An 18,149-nucleotide genomic window follows, 5' to 3' on the forward strand; every position below is an offset into this window, starting at 1 on the left:
TATTGTCGTTGGAAGTTGGCACTCGGACAGCCAGCGGAAGAGAACGTACGACTGTGTGGTGGGCTGCTATATGACGGCTCTGGAGTGATGCGATCTTGTTCAATACGTCACTCTCCCAGTGGACATACCCCAAAGCATACGGCATAGTGAAGGTCAGCTGTCTGACTTCGTCACATCAGAGGCGTGCGCATCATATCGATCGGCTTCGCGTCTAGTCGACCTTGGACGGAAGTCGCGTTAGCATCGCAGCCGTCAAGACAGACGAGGCGTGCGTGGGTTGGCTCATGCAGAGGATTGGTGCCCAGGTGGAGAGCTGCATGAAGTATGAGGGCTCGCGTTGGCTCCACGTCTCGAGTAAAGCATCTTGCCGTCTGCGTGATTTGGCCATGATAACGGCAGAGGCGGTATGGCTCGAAACGCGTCGGTGATGGCCACGGGGCTGAGTTTCCGTATGAAGTCGGAGCTGCGCGGCACAGACACGTCGTTACGTAATCACTCCGCCACCACGTAAGCAGCCGCCTATGGCTGCCAGTGACAACCATCATCTTCGACCATCACACTTAGTGTCGCATCACAAGCACGTCTTTCGTTGGTACTCACTAGCAATGGCTTAGGCCCGATATCTCTCGCGGTCTCCTCTCTTGACAGGATCGCAGATCAGAGCTGGATTTCTCCCAGCCGTTGTCAAGAACGTTCCTTGGAATACCAGTGATCCTTTGATTATCATATGGTTGCAATTAGCACACTATTCACCCATCATTTCAGGGCAAATATTCAGAGTCGTCGAGCCGTTTCAATGGGTCAGCAATCCTATCGAAAGTAACGCGGTCATGTAATCTAGCTGTGCTGCTTAGGACCCAATCCCGTCAAGCTGAAACGAAGCGACATAGTGCACTTAGCGGCTCTGATATCCTCGATGAATGAACAGCCATCGCTGTAGGGTGGTTGTTTCAATACAATGCCCATGGGGTCGTTCCCACTCGCCTTGCTAGCCTCCTCCTTTACCAACAATGATTCACACTATCCGTAAGTTTCGAATTCATTATGCGAGCGTTCTGTGTCGTAAGGTACACAACAATGCATTGGACCAGGTATAGCATCGACGTTTTCTTCCTCTCTCGTTCTCTCGACAACGAGTTGTCGACCACGAGATCCGCACGACATACGCAACATACAATGGACACAGCAAGTTGCCCACTCGAGAACGGCTCCATAGAGATCGAACACCCTACTGGCCGCTTTGCCGCTCTGGAAAAGCTAATCTTAGAGCGTCAGACCACCATTGCGTCTCTGACAACTGAGGTCCAGACACTCCAGGCCGAGAATCGCCGTCAGCACAAGTTGAAACTAGACGCAACAAAATGGTGCTGCCAGACCTACGATCAGTGGATGGAATCTTTGAAGGAGCTTACTGGCGTGGAATCCAAAGCTAAGGAAGACAAGTCTGTGCTCCGAGAGAAGATATTAGAGCTTAAGGCCAAAAATGCTTATCTCACGACTGAGATCCAGACACTTCAGGCCGAGAATCGCCCTCAGACCGAGTTGAAAATAGACGGAGCACAATGGTGTTGCCGGACCTACGATGAGTGGATAGAATCTTTGAAGGATCTTGATGCCGTGGAATCCGAAGCTGAGGAAGACAAGTCGGTGCTCCAAGAGAAGATATCCGAGCTTGAAGCCAAAAATGCTTCTCTCACGAGTGAAATCCAGACACTCCAGGGTAGTCTTCGCGATATTTGCGGACAGAACTCTTTGTGCACACAAGTTGCAAAGGAACTCGACGATCAGGTTATGCAGCTTGCACGCGCAGAAGCCGAAGCTCATCAAGAATTGTCGGCGCTTCGACTCAAAATATCCGAACTCGAGCAAGTCATCGCAAAGCACGATGAAGACAACACTCTATCCACAGAGCAGGAAGAAAGTGTTAAAGAGTAATCGAATGGAACAGAAGCCTGTTATTAAGTCAAGGCAGATCCACAAAATCTGGAACGCATCGACAATCACACTGATGGCAAATTTGGAATGCTTGATTTCGCCTTGATACGATCTATATTCCAGGGTAAGGGTCTCATGATTGGATGCTACTCTCTTTACGTGTTGATCTTCGGCAACTCTGGTGTTTGAACAGATCGGGCATTTGTATGAATGCTCTTTTTACAATAGTCTGGTGAATACATGCAAGACACTACTTATGCCAAGGAAAAAACTGTGATACATATGGAGATCCTCCCACTGACACCCAATCGATAATACCATTGCGCACCTTCGCGCCCTGAACGCTTTTGACAACATGTCTGAGCAGCATGACAACCAAGGATGCTTGGCTGCAACAATACCACCATCATGACCCGCTGCGCCTTCAACGTGTCATGACGACAGCCGCCACAGGTTTCGTAGTGATAGTAGTCTTCTTTCCTTGAACCACGGGTTTCTTCCCCACTTGCACATCATCTTCCTGCTGCGCACCTGATCGCCTTCCCTCTTTACGCCCGGCAGCATCCGCCTGCATCATGTGTTGCCCATGCAATGCGACTGCATCTCGAACTTTCGCATCAAACTCCTCAGACGCGAAATAGCCTTCACACCTTGCTGCAGTTGCGTATTCGCAGGATGGTGGCTGCCAGGAGATGAGCTGCAACCTGAGCATGTCCAGGTCCTGAATGTCACGTCTCTGCATGTCACACACAGTCAATAGCAGTATATTGACGGCGAGGAGGATGGCGATGCTGATGCGAACATATTGCCATGACAAAACCGAGAACATGATCGTGAAGAAGATGCCGAATGTGCGCCATAGGTTGACGTAGGAGTCGAGAAAAGCGTAGATGTTGTCAAGCATGTTGGGAAGCTCGGCGACGAGACACGAGGCATGATCTGATCCAATACTGAGTCGACGAAGAGGAAGACAGAGCAGCACGGTGTATAGGTCGTAGGAGATGTTTGGAACGCTGGAGACGGACTTCCAGACCGCGCGTAATCCGTGTTCAAGGGGAGGTGGATCGAACAGTGCGGCGAGGGCGATGGGTAAGAAGAGCAGGAGGTATTTGAATCGCCGAAAGTACGAAGAGGGCGTAGTTGCATCGTGGTTGATCCCGTCTGAGCTTGCAGCTACGTGGCTGACTTTGTGCAACTCAATGGTGTTCTCTTTGTCCATCGATTCGCGCGGGGACGTCTCGCCGGAACGCACGGGCCTTTCAGTGAGGCCTCCGGTCGTTGCAACCACTTCTTCATCAGATTTGGTCGGCTTAGTCTTGTCATGGTCCGCAGTGTCGAACTTCAGTGGCATGGCAGGGTTGTAGAGGCGTGGCTGCGGCGTACCGGATGTTGGTGAGACAATTCGTATAGTTGAGACTTTTGACACTGGGTAGTATTAATGTGAGTGGAATCCGTGAAACTGTCGAATCCAAGGCACATACCTTGCGCCTGACCATCGATTGGAGTACCATGACCAAGCTTGCGTATACTTGGGCGAGATGGGCTACTAATCTCATCACATGCTATACAGCTTGACTCGATAGTGTTCTGGGAAGAGAGTTAATTAGACAGCATGTGAAGCTGTCGCAAGTATACTGACCTTGGCTGGTCGTGGAGTTTCAAATGATGACATCGTAGAGAGGGTAATGCGACAACGCGAGATGCGTGGGCTTTGACAGGAGACGGAGAAAGAAAAGCGGATGATCAGTTGTAATGCGATGAGGAGAGAACCCAGGATATAATTTTAATGTGGGATGGGAGGAAGCCAGCGCAGTATGGAGGAAGCGGGTGCTTATGTACCGTATTGTTCGGAGGCCGGCCCAGGCCATTTGTTCTGATTGTTTACTCAGGCGATAAGAAATGAACATGAGACAGCTCGGAAGCCGTTCGCCACATGATGTGACGGCCTGGTTTGGCTGAGACGATGAGCGAACTTTGATTTACATGGAAAGCTACAACCGAAAGTCGTAACGATGAACAACATGTGTGATATGCGTGATCCGCCGGCCCTGATGCATTTCACGACATGTAGGCTGAGTGAGACAGCCACATCTCCACCCTTCACGGACCGTTACTGGGACTGACAAACCTTTGCCGACGCCATGATGAAGTGAATCATGACACGAAGTGTACGCCAGTGAAATCCACGTCGTGATTTCTGAGACGGCCAGCTCTGGAGCTATGAGCTATGAGCGTGTCCTTGAGAGACATGGGCGGGCGTCATGGCGTCCTAGGCCGCTATCGCGCATGCTCCAGCACTGTACCGCGCAGGAACCGCTTGTTCGAGTGTGGCTTCTTCCGAATGCCAGAGGACGGTACGTGCGTGTTCGCGCCGGTGGCCATGACGATGCGCCCGGGTGTCTGGAGTTAGGCGACGGACAAGGCGAGGTGAAGGGACGGGTAGTGGTCGGCTTGCGATGTGTCTGGGTAGCCATGCTGGGCGATGATGACACGGCGGTGGACAGGGATGCGCATAAGAAACGGGCCTAGATGCATGCAGAAACCAGGTGAATCTCGCGGCGCAGCAAAAACGGTGCCTCTACATGGCCACGTTGCTGCGAGCAGTGAAGGTGTAGGAGGAAGGCTCGGCACGTCGGCCACAACAGCTCGCGGCAGGATGAGAAGTGGGTCCAGGCTCCGAGTGCACTAGCGCCCCGTTCGCGTCGAGCCCACCCATCGACTCCATCATCATTTTCCCTGGCCCGGACCACGATACACATACCCGCTGCGAGCAGTCTGCTCCGATTTCACTGCTAATTGCGTTCGCGCACTTTCACGCTCGCGTTGACAGATCTTCTACTTTGGCACTCCTAAAAGCCGCGCATCATCTTCAACTCTACCAAGACATGCAGGGTCACACGCCTCAGGAGAGCTTCAGCCCAACGGTCAATACCCCCGTGTTGCGATTGATCTGCTGTGCTACATGTACGTCCTTTGACACCGTCTGGCGCACACGCAGACTGTATCGCTCTTCGCTTGTCGCGCTCCTTCACTAGAATTGTCCTCATGAGGTAACAAGTCAAGGACATGGAAATGACGGCCTCAGTAGCTGGTGATATCGCCGGTGGCTTCCTGACGTTCGGACTGGATTGCGTGCGTCTATGACCGAGAAGCTACAAGAGGTCCTCCTACTTATCCCCAAGCTCGTTGGTGTTGACCCGCTGTTCAAGCCTCTCGTGATTACCGAGGGACGAAGAGCGTCTCTCTCCTCACTTGTAAAAGGCAGTCATACTGGTTGTTTTATTCGGTCAAGTTCTGTTTTCAGGCATAGTGGTAAATCTGATCGATCGTCGCTCACCCAGCGATATGGCCAGCTAATCGGTCCTGCGACAGTCACGTAAACATACGCCCAAGCGAATCTTACAGCATGCTCTCAATTTTGAAAGCGCCAAAGTGCGTACCTGTTTTCTCGAAAGACGTTAGCTGTGCATTGGCGACATTTTTGCCCTCTATGTTGTCTCGCTGGAATTCGATTGCAGGTGATCACTTGGTCCTATGTCATTTTGTGCCTATCGAACTTCCACCTGCATCATGCGTGTATCTCTCGAACTCCGGGCGTACCATCCACAGATCTGGCAAGATCACAGCAACCGCGCCCAACATCCTCCGCTAGTGCACCTGCGCCTGCACGTCACTACCATCACCGCCGTGGCCGGTCCGGCGTTGACAGCCGGGAGAGGTTGTCGATGCCTTCAATCGATCACTTTACGATGAAGCGAAACGAAACAATCACGAGGCCAAAAACCGCCTAGATGTTCGGCAGACAGGGTGCTTGCGCGTTGCGTGCTTGAGAAACCACTTACCTCAAGGTGGGCTAGCTTTCATCGCGAGATAGTATCCAAAGGTCTGGCAATAAGTTCCATTCGCGAAGACTTCAATTATAGCACGCACTATGGTTGCAGGCGCCGCACTTCAGTTTTCTGAAGTACACTTAGCGATGCCAATAACATGTTACTAACAGGCGCAATGATAAAGCGGGAGTCACAGCGCGACAAAGTATAGAAGCTGCAAGGACAGGGAGGAAACAACGTCCAGCCAACATCGACTTTCCCTCGACCACTTCTCATCCAAGCATCAACATTCCAAACTTCAGCATCTTCGTCACCGTCACCCATAACATCTCCGCATAACACTATACTCCACACACAGCTTCCGCAAAGCCCGTATACCTAAAGCTCTCAGTCATGCACCCGATACTAGCCGCGATCCTAAAGTAGTAGACATTTCACTTCCTCTCAAGGCCGATCTCTAAAAACTCTATAGATCAGTTTTGAGGGTCTTGCTCACGAGTATCTTGACCAGGTCACTGCTATACCTCATTCTCACCTATAGTGCTACATTCTATAGCTCCCTTGCAATCTCCGCCATCACAATTCATTCCTACGAGATATATTACAACATCCAGCGCTAGTGCTGCGAGCCCAACATCACAGTCTTCAACGTCCATAACAAGACATTTCACATTAACAAGTCATTGCCCATAGGTGAGGGCTGCAAACAAGACAACCTCGTCCCCTTGTCATGTACAGTATAACGACGACGCAGTGGTTCCAGATCAATAGCACCAACAGGCTGAATGCTCGCATAAAGGATACACAATGGAATGAACCGCCACGGTAAGTTAGGAGTCGTTTGATATAGGCTACATGTGAAGCAAGCCGCGATAGGGTATGTTTGATGCATAGGAACTCACCACCAATAGAAGTATAACCATAGCTGTCGTCGGGACAGCCTCACCTAGGGAATCAAAGGTAGCATTACAACGGATTGAAGATTACCGGAGCATCAATGCATGTCATTTGGGTATCTCAGGCACCTTCCCCCTGACAGTTCCCACCTGTAAAGAGGCGATAGAAAGTCCTGTCTTATTTCTTCTTGTGAGCTACCATTTCGAGTAAAGTCAACCTGCAAACCATTGCGCTTCTGAAGTTCTTCTTCGAGAACTCAGTTCGGAGTTTGTAGGCACATTGAAGAGCTGCCTGGGCATGAGTATAATAAACAATCGTAGCCATGTTCGATACACGAGCTTGATGTGTGCACGGCTTTCTGGAATAAAGAGTTGTATGCCTTCCTTTAGCTATGTATCCGCCAAAACCGAGCTCGGCGATACGGACTATGCCGTCCCTGTCCATGCGCTTTGGTCTTACTTCATGTGGAGGTCTACTTTTGGGGTACTAACAGAACTTGTCGTCGTGCGGTCGTATTCTAAGCGGCTTTACTGCAATCATACATGCATGTTCTCGACGTCACAAACCGGCATTGCTTCGATCTGGACTTTAAGTACATATCGACAAGAACCTCCACAATTCGATCATGCTGCAGAGTACTCAAAGCGAAATTGTCCATGAACTAGTATCAAGCTCGCAGGCCTTCAAGTTGGGTAAATGAACAAAGGCCTTGCTGTCAACGGTAGATAGCGATACGTGGGGCATGTCGACTGATCATGTGGAAGCAATTGAAGTGGGAGTACCATCGATCGACGACAAATACAATCGGCGTCACCTCTGTACACGTTAGAGAGAAGAAGTCGCAGTCGCATCGCAGAGCTGAAAGATGGCCTTTGGTGGAGCAAGACCATCTCGCCACGAACGGCGTTCTCTCGGCCGAGATCTGCATGACCAACCCCGCGGCCCTGTCGTAGCTGCCATTGGTTCATCGCGAGTCAGCCGCGCACAGGCTCAACGATTCCGTCAATGAGCGCATCGCCGCATGGATGTCTTTTCACCGCAATCAATCTTCGACTTCGAGAAACCGCGCCAGACTTTGTAGCGATAATGCGGTGCCTTGGGGTCATATTTACCTTTTCGTCCCCGCGCTGGTACGATCTTCACCTGCCTCTTTGAGCGTCACCACGGCGCCAACACAACTCCTGGTCAACTTACCCGGGCAGAAAGACGAGTCGCGATTGTCGGAAGCGACAATAGCGTGTCAATGTGCTGGCAGCCATCTGGTGGCCATTCGGCTGCGCTACCAAGAACATCGACTGCCGACGTCTTCTGCAAACTGCTCGCAGGAGCGCAGCCGGGCGGCAAGTCACGCACCGCCATGAATCCCTTACCAATGATGCTGGCGGGGTGCAGCGTCTCCTTCTTCCACGACCACCTCGGCACGCGTTCTGCCATCTTTTACTGGGCTCGCCTCCCATGGCCTTCTTGAACGCACGCCAATTCATATGACTCGGGCTGTGAAACCCGCACAGCACCACATATGTCTGGTCGCTCGCTCGATTCCACGTTTCACTTCCGTGTCTGTGTCTACTGTTTACGGGAGTACAATCCTGCCTCTGCGGATGCGTGTGGATGGAGAATGAGAGGACTACAAGTACTATTTCTAGCACACTTGCTGAACCCCACGTTGCGACTCCATGTTGCGACTCCACATTGCCAGATGCGCCTCGGTCGGAGGGCTTCGGTCGGAGCCAAGAAGGGGACCAAGGGAAGACAGCAGACAAAGACAGCGCCCGCCCCCACTAATGTCGCTGAACAGTACTGTATGTACAAGCAGCAGTGTACGACCACCGCCCCATCCCGACTCTCCCCTGCTGACGATTCATAGCCAAGCCTGAGCCTCACCACCAACCGCACACGCTTCCGAACGGCCGCGCGAAAGCCATATGACTTTCGCACCAACGGCTCCCCCCCACCAATACCACCGGCGCCCAGAAGACCTCCGACAGCGCCGATCCAGGGCACAGCCAACATACCCCACACAAAGTCTGTCGCGCGTCGGCCGTCTTACACTCGGGACGACTGGCTGGCACACCGGACATGGAGATGAACGGTGCGATGTGGTGGCTCAAAGCGGGCGAGGATACCCGCGCCGACGTGTGGTCCTGGAGCGCACCCGGTCATACAATCACGAAGAGGCGAAGTCGGCCAGCGTAGACGCATCCCAAGCTTCCCGAGGAAATCAACCACAACATGTCGAAGCAACGCGTACTGAACGAGTAGCCTGCTTTAGTCCAAATTGAAAGCGCAGTCCCCTGTTCGGCGAGGCCAAAAGAGCAAGGCCAGCATGCACGACTACTTCGTCTCGCACCACCCGACGCCGAGTGGAAGGTCGTCTCTGCTTCTGTGAGAATAGCACACCGGCCACATCAACTTTGACGACTCCTACGACAACCGGTGTAGTATCTTCTTCTGCTTGCTAGAGAAGTAGCGGATCAGCTGCATCAACTGGGATACCTTACAAGAGACATACTGGGCTGGTTTGGGAGTCGGCTTCTCGGTTTGGACTCGCGCAACTTCAACGATCATGTGAATGAGCTCTCGTCGTCGAATCCAAGTGAGTCACGGGCGAACGGCCATCACTGGCAGGCCTGTGTCGACAGGGTCCGTTGTTTAGACATGGAAAGACCAGCGTGCCCATCACGCTCGACCGCACCAACAAGGACGACTTTCGGACCCTCCCGCGAGGGCATCTCAGTTTGCTTCGAACCCAACGCGTCCCTCGCTCCTTGAGTGTATGATCGATGGCATTCGCGCATTCGAATGATCGAACGGCTTCAGCACGAGTGTTCTGCGAACCGGTCCACATGGTTGCGGTCGTGGGTAAGGCACAGCCAAGTGCTGGCTAGCTCTCGTGGGCAAATCATGAAGGCTTTCGGAACTCGTGTCCAGCTTCCTTTGGCGGGATGATCTCGCGTCTTTCGCGCGTAGCATCTTTTAGTCGGCTCTCGTAACGGGTCAAAAACCGCGATATTAAATCGACATGATCGACCACAACTTCACTACGCACGAAGGCGACTGAGTTATCAAAGTGAAACGTTGGGGCGGAGAGCACGGCGCGTTACGAGCTGAGATGCTTCTGTCATGTAGGTGCAAGTGGTGTTGACATCTTCGCTCGTGGCTCACATCGTCTCTTGCGACGCGCCTTGCGCGCGTGATAAGGGCGACTTTCCGGGCTTCTGGATCACCAATAAAGACAAGCAAAGAGCAATCTTTCATTACTTACGTATGTATTGCAGTCATGTCGTAAATGCTGTGACATATGCTCTTCAAGGCGATGCAACAGATTGTGGTAGTGTTGCTAGATACGCTGTCTCTTTCCGTCTTCACCTGGGCAGCCCGAAATTTGAATTAACTTTCGTTGCACCGACCCGCACACTCACCGACTGACGTTATCTTCCGATTCTTTCTGGTACGCGCTCACTATTTACGCTAAGCCTTCCTGGTTGCCAATTATCCTCTGTCACCTCACGCGCTGGTCTCTTCTCACCATCATGCGGCCTCGTCTCGCTGTGCCACCTCACGCGACCTAACCATTGTGAACCGCAATGCAACATGAAGCAAGACTCTGGGACCAGCAATCCCGCACACCAAGGGTCCGTCCGCAACAGGCTAAAAGACCTGATGAAGGGCATCAAGTCGACAGCTTGTCGGCAGATCAGCTTATCCAATCGGGGTCCGGCCTTCCTTGCAACGAGCGGAACTGCAGCCAAAGAACCCGAGCGTGACGTTGGGGTGATTATGGATATGAGTTCAGAGCGGCTGTTGATGGAGGCAATCAACAAGGCGACTGGTGGCTACGATCATGGTGAAGTCTACAAGAACATGACATACGGCTTGAGTGGTGAACGGCGCTACCAGCGTGCTCGCGCTAGTTCAGGCCTCTACAAGATCGAGAGTGACCAAAAAAGGGACTACAAAAGCAGCGGTCAGCTCTCGGTCTGCATCACCCCCCAGCGTAATCGCTACGAGGAGCGCGGTCGTTCCTCCCACTACCAGGACACGATTCAGCGCGACCAGCCTATCAACTTCGATGAAGAGACGAGGAACTTCGACCGCTTGCGCGAATGGCTAGATACTGTTCCGCTGGATCATGTCGCCTTGAGCGCGGACACGGAAGAAGATGGAGAGGATGAGAAGCTGAGCGATGACATCAACAGGCATCTGAACGATCACATCAATCGAGTGACGAGAGACTACAGACCTGGTGAGACTATTGCCCGGATCAAGGATGTCATGGATGGAGGCCACCGATACCATCGCGCTCGCCAAAGCGAAGAGAACAATCGCGCCACGGGCAATGATCAGGCTGCGGTCAACTATTCAGTAAACAGCAACCACCAAGGTCCAAGCGACAGTCATTGCGCATTCCAATATGGCCACGAGCCTTGGGTCAACAGCAGCAGCGATCAGCGTGCAGCCTACGAGCATCAACATCATGAGTTGTACTACCATGCTCGGTAAGCGATACGCACGTGAACACATCATGTCTACGGGTTCGACTACGATAAGAATAAGGAGGGGTATGGGGAAGGCCATCTCGAATGGATGTAGGTCAGTTTTCCAGAAACGTTTCGATAATACAAGACTGACTCCAAACTAGCCTGTTCATTGCCTCCGTCTCGTCTACATCTGTTCTTCCAACCTTTCGTCTCCCGGCTAGACCCCAACATATACGGGACGACGGAACTTTGGCTTCATCGAGAACATGGCAGCGCATATTAGAGGAGACGAAATGCGGGACAAAATTAGGAACGCTTTCTGTTATCTGTTAGAGGAGCTCAAGTCGCACAAAGTATGATAGAGACTTGGAGCAGCGATGAAGTCGCGCTCACCTTGGTGGTTGCTGGAAACGTTGTCAACAGAGACGGAGGTGTCGCAACTGTAAAGGACCCGAAACTTGACAAGGCAGCGCATGCACATCTTGGAGGCGAAGAAGCCTATGATCTCAAAGTAAAGAGTCACTTGATTGGCCACACTCGCCATTCCAGAAGGGAAGTTCTGAGTTCACTGTCCGTGATGTCGCTCTCGCAAAGCGCATTCTTGAGCTTCTTCTCCTGGTTGCCATACTAGGCGTGTCACTGGCAGCATGTCTAGGTGGCTCCAATGGCGCGCTCCGGTAGCCAGACAAACGTGCTCGGTGTAATAGTCCCGGTCAAGTTGATCGCAAAGGCCCAAGACGCATGCATCGATGCAAGTTCCCTGTCCGACAACCCGCTCATCTCACGATGACAGACTCATACCAATCCGCTTAAGGTTCGTAGAACCAGTATAGGGCATCGCGGTCATTGGTGTATGCTTGGGCACGGCCGCATTCGAAGTTCCTCTCGCTCTTCCGGGTCGGGTTGGGTCGTGTGTGAACACTCGGTTGTATAACAGCCAGTCGCTCGGCGTTGTTGGAGTCAACGGGGCTCGATGGTAAACGTGACGTCGGGTCGAAAGTGAGTAGCGGCTGTTGGTCCATGTTCGAGAGCAAGTGGAGTGGTGTTTGGCCCTGAGTTGAAAGTACCTGGAGCCTATGGTGAGTCGGATGGTGGAAGCAGTGGTGGCCCAGTAACCGGATTTCGCGACGAGCCATTGCTCATATCCGGCCGGAAGTGTTGTTGCGCGTGGAAGTTTGGTCGAGGTGAGGAGTCGCGGAGTGTTGGGCGGTTGCGCCCGATCGAGTGAGCCGTTCACGCTAACGACTTAGCGTTCTCAGGTATGCGCGCCCAAGCCCAGGTGAGGGGGTGAGGCCGCGCAGGCCTGAGAACATACATCGCTAGTCCTGACTCCGATGCACTCGTGGACGTCGGCCTCGCTGGAACGTGCAGCACCAGCAGAGACGAAGGCACTGCAGGCATATCTCTGCCCGCTTTGCGGCGACGCATGTAGCAATGGCTATGTTCAATGCGGCGCCCAGTTGCAGAGCTGTCTGAACGCCCACCTACCCGAGCGGGGTGCAGCCTCGCAACCCAGAGGATAACCCCACAAGAGACGGCCCGTGGAGGAGCGGAATTTGAATGCTCATGGTGTATGAGTTCTAGCAAAGGAGGCATTGAGCGCTACTATTGGGGTCTTGCACGCAACGGTGGTGTCTGCGGCAGCTACTTCGAAAGACAGGCTGCCATAAGTACGTTGCCACTTCCACGAAACGGGGCGTGAGGGGAGATTATGTGAATGTCTCCTGCAATCGCATGTGCCAATCAAGCTAGATGCACGTAATGATTGCAATGCCATCGCTCGCTAGAGACAGTCAGGGCTCCGCCAATACCAACTCTGCTTCAAGGATCGGTACTAGCGGCGCATTATGGCTTGTGTAGCTGCTCAGTGAACGATATATGTATAGGTAGGGCTTCCAGTCGCATTGCAATGCAAAGCTAGAGTCTCATCCCCAAAGCTCGGGGATACTGGGTGTGTAGCAGGCCATTGGTATGCAAATTGAGTTGTCGAACTACCTATACCACATGCACAGCACCGACGCACAAAGAACCACAAACTGATAGAGAAAGAAGACCATGAGGGCTGCACAAATGGAAGCCGAGTACGACTGCATCCCTGTCACGATAGTTCGCCTCCAATGAGAATGGAGATAGCCGTGGCAGTCGTCTATGGTTGCAGAAGCTTTCTGCAGCTGTTGTCGCCCTGCGTGAGCAAACAAAGCAGACTGAAAGGCGGCTCCAAACGCCCAAGATCGACCCTGAATACGAGTAAAGAAGGATTTTGACGCGCCACATGAACAGCTCCGAGCGTGTGTAGCTCTGGTAGCGGTAAACGCCTCATCCCGCCCAAGGCAAGGCAGACACCACCTCTAGGACTGCAGGCGCGGTTGAAGCTTTCGGTGCTGTTGAAGGTGGTATTGATAGAGCGGGGCTGTCCTCCAGGTGCAAGGTGATGAACGTTGTGCAGCGAGACAAGAAGTACTTTGACAGTTTGACCTCTGCGTCGACTGTGAAGATGAACACCGCCTGCTTCATCGCAGTCAAGCGTGTGAAAGAATGATGGGTTATGTCCTCCGTGTGCTTGTAATTTTAGCTACGTCTGCCCTTGTACCTAGCGTGTGCTTACATGAGAGGCTAGGATGCCGTCCAAAAATGCCTGGTAGGGCGCTACTGTGTGAACGTCGTTCCCGATCACTATGGTGAGGTGATCTGGCGTGCACTGGAGATTTGTGAGGCGAGCAACAAGATCCCGTCCGTGAGCCTCGGATCCAGTGACCGAGAGGCAGGTGGTCAATCTTCCGTTCGACGCGGCCATGGTAGCGAGCCGGTTTGCGAGAATCTTTGCGTACGTCCCAGCATCAGTTCCTGTCTCCGCTCGTACTACTACCACAATTCCGTCATGAAGATCAATGGCGGTCAAGGTGCTATCTTGGATGTTATGTGTGGTACCAGCCCAGATAGGATCTGGTAGCACCTTTTCCTCGTAGAACGGTCGGGGCGGTGGGAGTGGAGACGACCTTGACATCGCAATTGATGTGATGAAGTGTGCTCGGCAAGCTGTTTCGAATCGACTGGATACGATGGAAGACCTGCCCGCTTCAGTATAGCTCCGTAAGACGTCTTTGAAGTCGACAGAACCGCAGACAGAAACGCAGACAAAACTCACTCGCTAATATGTCCAGATCTAACCGTCTGGATAAGAAATTAGATGTGGACGGAATGGTCACAAAATAGCTGATCCAGAGTAGCCTAAGTCGGTATCAGGTAATAACAGGTGCCGCGCTCCAAGATCATGCGTCACTGAATAGAGTGGCAGCTCGCGATATGAGATTATCGAGGGTTCTTTTGGTCGTGAGTGAACGTTACGTGTCTTCATCCCTACCTCTTATAAGAGTGAAGGATACGGTCACATAGCGACAAGTCTGGGCGGGGTGCTGACGGGGCGAGTCCGAGAGACAAACAATACCAGATGAAGCCAAACGGATCTCCTGCCACACAGTCACGGCACCTACTTCCAATCTCTTTGAATTCATCAATCACTATGGCGGATCAAAAGACTCCACCCAGCTTAGATAATCTCCAGGCAAGAAAGCCTCACCAGCGGTAACAACTAATGGCAGCAGGCCCTTGCGCAAACGATGAAACTGATGACAAGATGAGCTCGCACCGTCTTCGCAAGTTCTGTGGGAGGTAAGGCGGAATCCTAGTAACACGTGTCGCTGGAAGACATGTGCCCGTGCAAACACCGTCTTCTACCGTACCATTGGGCCTTTCCTCAGGACTGTCTATTGTCGAAAGGTGGTGTCATGTATGACACTACCGATCGTATGCTTGCGGATACGTCATCCAGTACACGTGCGTTTGCTCTCTTTCGGGAAAGCCGCAAAATACGTCCCGGGCGCTCTTCATCACAGAGAAGACGCGTACATCTCTGACCATACATCCTATAGCGCAATGTTCAAGATTAGTGACTCAAACTAACAGATGCATTCTCGTATTGGAAGCAGCATTCTCACTATAAGAATTGGCTGTCCGCGAAAAGTCCCGGAGAATACCAGAAAAACTGAAAAGTACCGGAAGGTCGCTACCAGATTTGGGAAACACCAAACTCGCACTATTACGTCTAGGGCTACCTTTCACGACACGATTGCGTCCATATGCTTGCTTACTCGAGGAGCCGAACGCCAATCGTGAACGCGTAGCTTGATCTCGGATGTCTGGGCAGTCGCAGCCATAGAGCGCTGATGAACCTCTACGCCATGTGTGTTAGCAGATTGCAGGGGCGATGAGGCCTGCGGCCTAGACAGGCGCGAACGAAGCTTCTTTCAATGACAGTGTGGCAGCCCAAGCGGAAATGCTGCAGACTTCGCTCGAGATAGCAGTATTGAGCCCGACGCCAACCGGCGGGGACGCTCATGCATCTAAGTACCAGGACGACGCTGGAGGTTCAGCTTGCAGTCGGTACAGGGATTCTACAGCACTGGAGTGCAGGAAAAGCTACGTGGTGGATATGCGATCAATGAGGCGTTGGGCAAGCACAGGGTGGTGGACGTTGCCATGGCGTGGGCGACGGTGGGATGGGTGTCGGTGTTGGCGTGATGTGGGGTAGCTTGGGGCGGCAGGGCGGGCCGATCGGCGGCATCCGAGTCGCGCCTGCCATGTCGAGTACGAAGACGCGTTGGCCTGCCCTCCATGTCCACAACGCCCGACCATGGATTGCCCGCGGTTCATTGCCGGTCGAGATTTATCGAATAACCAGGTCGCCGTTGACAATCTCACACCAAAGGGTCGCTGAGCTCTCACAGGCATCTCAGCGTCTGCAGTGATGTCACATCACCTGACCATCATGCGATAGCCGGTACACCTGAGGTACGCGCACAGCGCTGGCGATACTGAGAAGAACGCAAAGCTAACTGATGGCGCAGTACATTCCTATGGATTGCATGCCGGCACCTCCCTTTGTCTCTAGCCACGACGATCCAGAGTACGATGCGGAGGCCGGCAAAGAGAATGCATCGCCCAGACGACCGCCACGAAAGATGGACGCGAGATGCCGCGCACCCCCACCGAGCAGCGCAACGAGAACGCGGGACTGTGCCAAGCGTGCGACAGGCGGAACCCAGCGAAGCTTGTGTCGTACCCGTTCCACGAGCCCCCATCATTGCCAGCGTCGCTTGCGCCATGCGCACCCGAGTTGATGCGACCCCCGCTGGCGTCCCGGGTTCTCCGCTGTTCACGTAGCGACCTCGATGCTGGTTTCCCTCACGACGCACCTATCTACCCCAACACCCTCACATTCACTAGCAACAGGACAGACGAAGAAAGCAGCACAGAGTAAAGATGTGAAATACTCATGACATTTGTAACATACATTGCCTGGAACTCCATCACCACGCGCGCCTCACTAGCACCCGCCCGTCTATCCCAGTGAGCGCATTTCTCTTGTAATCCCCGCCCATTCCATATCGTCAAGGTCGCTCCCGTCTGCAAACACCCCATGGTCGCTCTCGTCTCTAGATTCGTCATGGTTGCCCTTGTCTTCAGAGTGCTCTGATTCCCATCTCTCTTTCTCCTCCAAGACGGAAAGGGTGCTCGGGCCTTGAAAGGTCGACGTACGAGATTCGCATGGGTCTTGTAAGCAATACGTAGAGTCAGGACTTACCATCGGTTGTTCTCTTGGACAGGCCGCCAATCTGCAGGAGGGCGTCCCTGTGTGTGGCCAGCTTTGCCAACAACTGGGCGCAACGACGCTCCGCGTCTTGCTGTGCGTTTTGTGCCACGAGCCTCTCACGCTTCTCGTCCACCACAGCAGCATCGCTTCTGCTAGCCTTGTCGCTCCATCGCTTGCACTCCTTCTTCCAGTGATCGATCTCGGCATTGGCTTCCTTGGCGGCAATCTTCCAGTACTTCGTTGCGGCGTTGGTGTAGTCCAGCGCGCGGTTCATGACATCAATGACGCCTGGTTCAACCGCAGATATGCTCGAACGCGTTGCTTTTTGGACACTGTCGGAGGTCCTCATGCGCTTGGGGTGAGGGGTCTGCGGCGACGCAGATCGTGGAGCAGGTCGCTTCGTTGAAGGCATGCTAACGAAGGGAGGCGTTCTGAATATTTTGCAATCTGATGGGACCCGAGAAAGTACAGTACAGATGGTTGAGCAGTGGACTGAAAGACCGGGGACGAGCACAACTGTAGCAAACGCCTTGAGGTAGGGGAGGCTCTATCTCTTGCGTCTCGTCAGGGCGCCCTTCTTGTAGCATGTATCGGACACCCACTACAATCGCCCATCGTTTTGAAACCTACTGGGGCGCAATATCTCAGAGTTAACGAGCACGTCCTGTGCTGCGACCACATTTTCCACCATCACCCCAATATACGCGCGACCCGTCGCATGTCTCTGGTGTGATACCGATGCCTCAGCCCCAAATTACTCTGCACATTCAGCCGGACTGGCTATACATCATGTTTGGAGAGGCTACACCATGGGTTGCCGTCGCTGTCGTCATGTCTCGGTTCGCTATTGGCCACGCCCCCAGTCCCAGAAACATGTTTGAGATAGCGCTGAATGGTTCGATTGGAAGAAGACGAAGGATCAAGATCCACGAAACAGTTTGCATGGTACCCATTCGTTGCCATGATGCTTCTCGTGTAGCGGTGGCCTGGTGGCGTTGATGGGCGTGCCTACGCCGATTGTTAGCGGACCTTGTGCTACTGTCCATGCCCCATCCCGTGGTGGAGACAACTTTCCTAGTCGGTCGATTTTACGGTTGGGATGAGCGTCGGTGGGTGCGAGATGCGGGAGATCCCCGTCGCTTCCTCACTTTGGTCACGGCTCAGACGCGCTTTCCGTCTGCGTCAAACGTTGCCTCTCCAACCCACTTCGCCCTTTCCCTTCGCTCCCCAATAATGTACTCGGGCAGGATGATCATGACCTCTTCTCTGGACTACCATGACACTAGTGAACTTAACGCAATCCGCACACTTGCTTCACACGTCTCAGTCCGCTGCCGACATTGGCTTCCAGACTTC

At 53.0% G+C, this 18,149-nt stretch overlaps 4 protein-coding genes across 4 annotated transcripts; 2 read left to right on the forward strand and 2 right to left on the reverse strand.

Annotated features, from left to right (window-relative positions):
* Window positions 1-1,176: 1,176 nt before the first annotated feature.
* J4E86_010935 (uncharacterized protein) lies at window positions 1,177-1,935 on the forward strand (the record flags this gene model as incomplete). Its single annotated transcript, XM_051451429.1, has 1 exon — window positions 1,177-1,935. The coding sequence occupies one exon, from the start codon at window positions 1,177-1,179 to the stop codon at window positions 1,933-1,935; it is 759 nt and encodes a 252-aa protein (XP_051297428.1).
* A 424-nt stretch (window positions 1,936-2,359) lies between these two features.
* On the reverse strand, window positions 2,360-3,286 carry J4E86_010936 (uncharacterized protein; the record flags this gene model as incomplete). The annotated part of the gene is made up of 1 exon (XM_051451430.1): window positions 2,360-3,286. One exon carries the CDS (start codon window positions 3,284-3,286, stop codon window positions 2,360-2,362), a length of 927 nt encoding a protein of 308 aa, XP_051297429.1.
* Window positions 3,287-10,256: 6,970 nt separating this feature from the next.
* On the forward strand, window positions 10,257-11,165 carry J4E86_010937 (uncharacterized protein; the record flags this gene model as incomplete). The annotated part of the gene is made up of 1 exon (XM_051451431.1): window positions 10,257-11,165. The coding sequence occupies one exon, from the start codon at window positions 10,257-10,259 to the stop codon at window positions 11,163-11,165; it is 909 nt and encodes a 302-aa protein (XP_051297430.1).
* A 5,608-nt stretch (window positions 11,166-16,773) lies between these two features.
* Window positions 16,774-17,205, reverse strand: J4E86_010938 (uncharacterized protein; the record flags this gene model as incomplete). Its single annotated transcript, XM_051451432.1, has 1 exon — window positions 16,774-17,205. One exon carries the CDS (start codon window positions 17,203-17,205, stop codon window positions 16,774-16,776), a length of 432 nt encoding a protein of 143 aa, XP_051297431.1.
* Window positions 17,206-18,149: the final 944 nt, after the last annotated feature.

This window comes from Alternaria arbusti (genome assembly GCF_024043155.1).
Source record: "Alternaria arbusti strain BMP 1465 chromosome Unknown scaffold_27, whole genome shotgun sequence".
Taxonomy (NCBI): domain Eukaryota; kingdom Fungi; phylum Ascomycota; class Dothideomycetes; order Pleosporales; family Pleosporaceae; genus Alternaria; species Alternaria arbusti.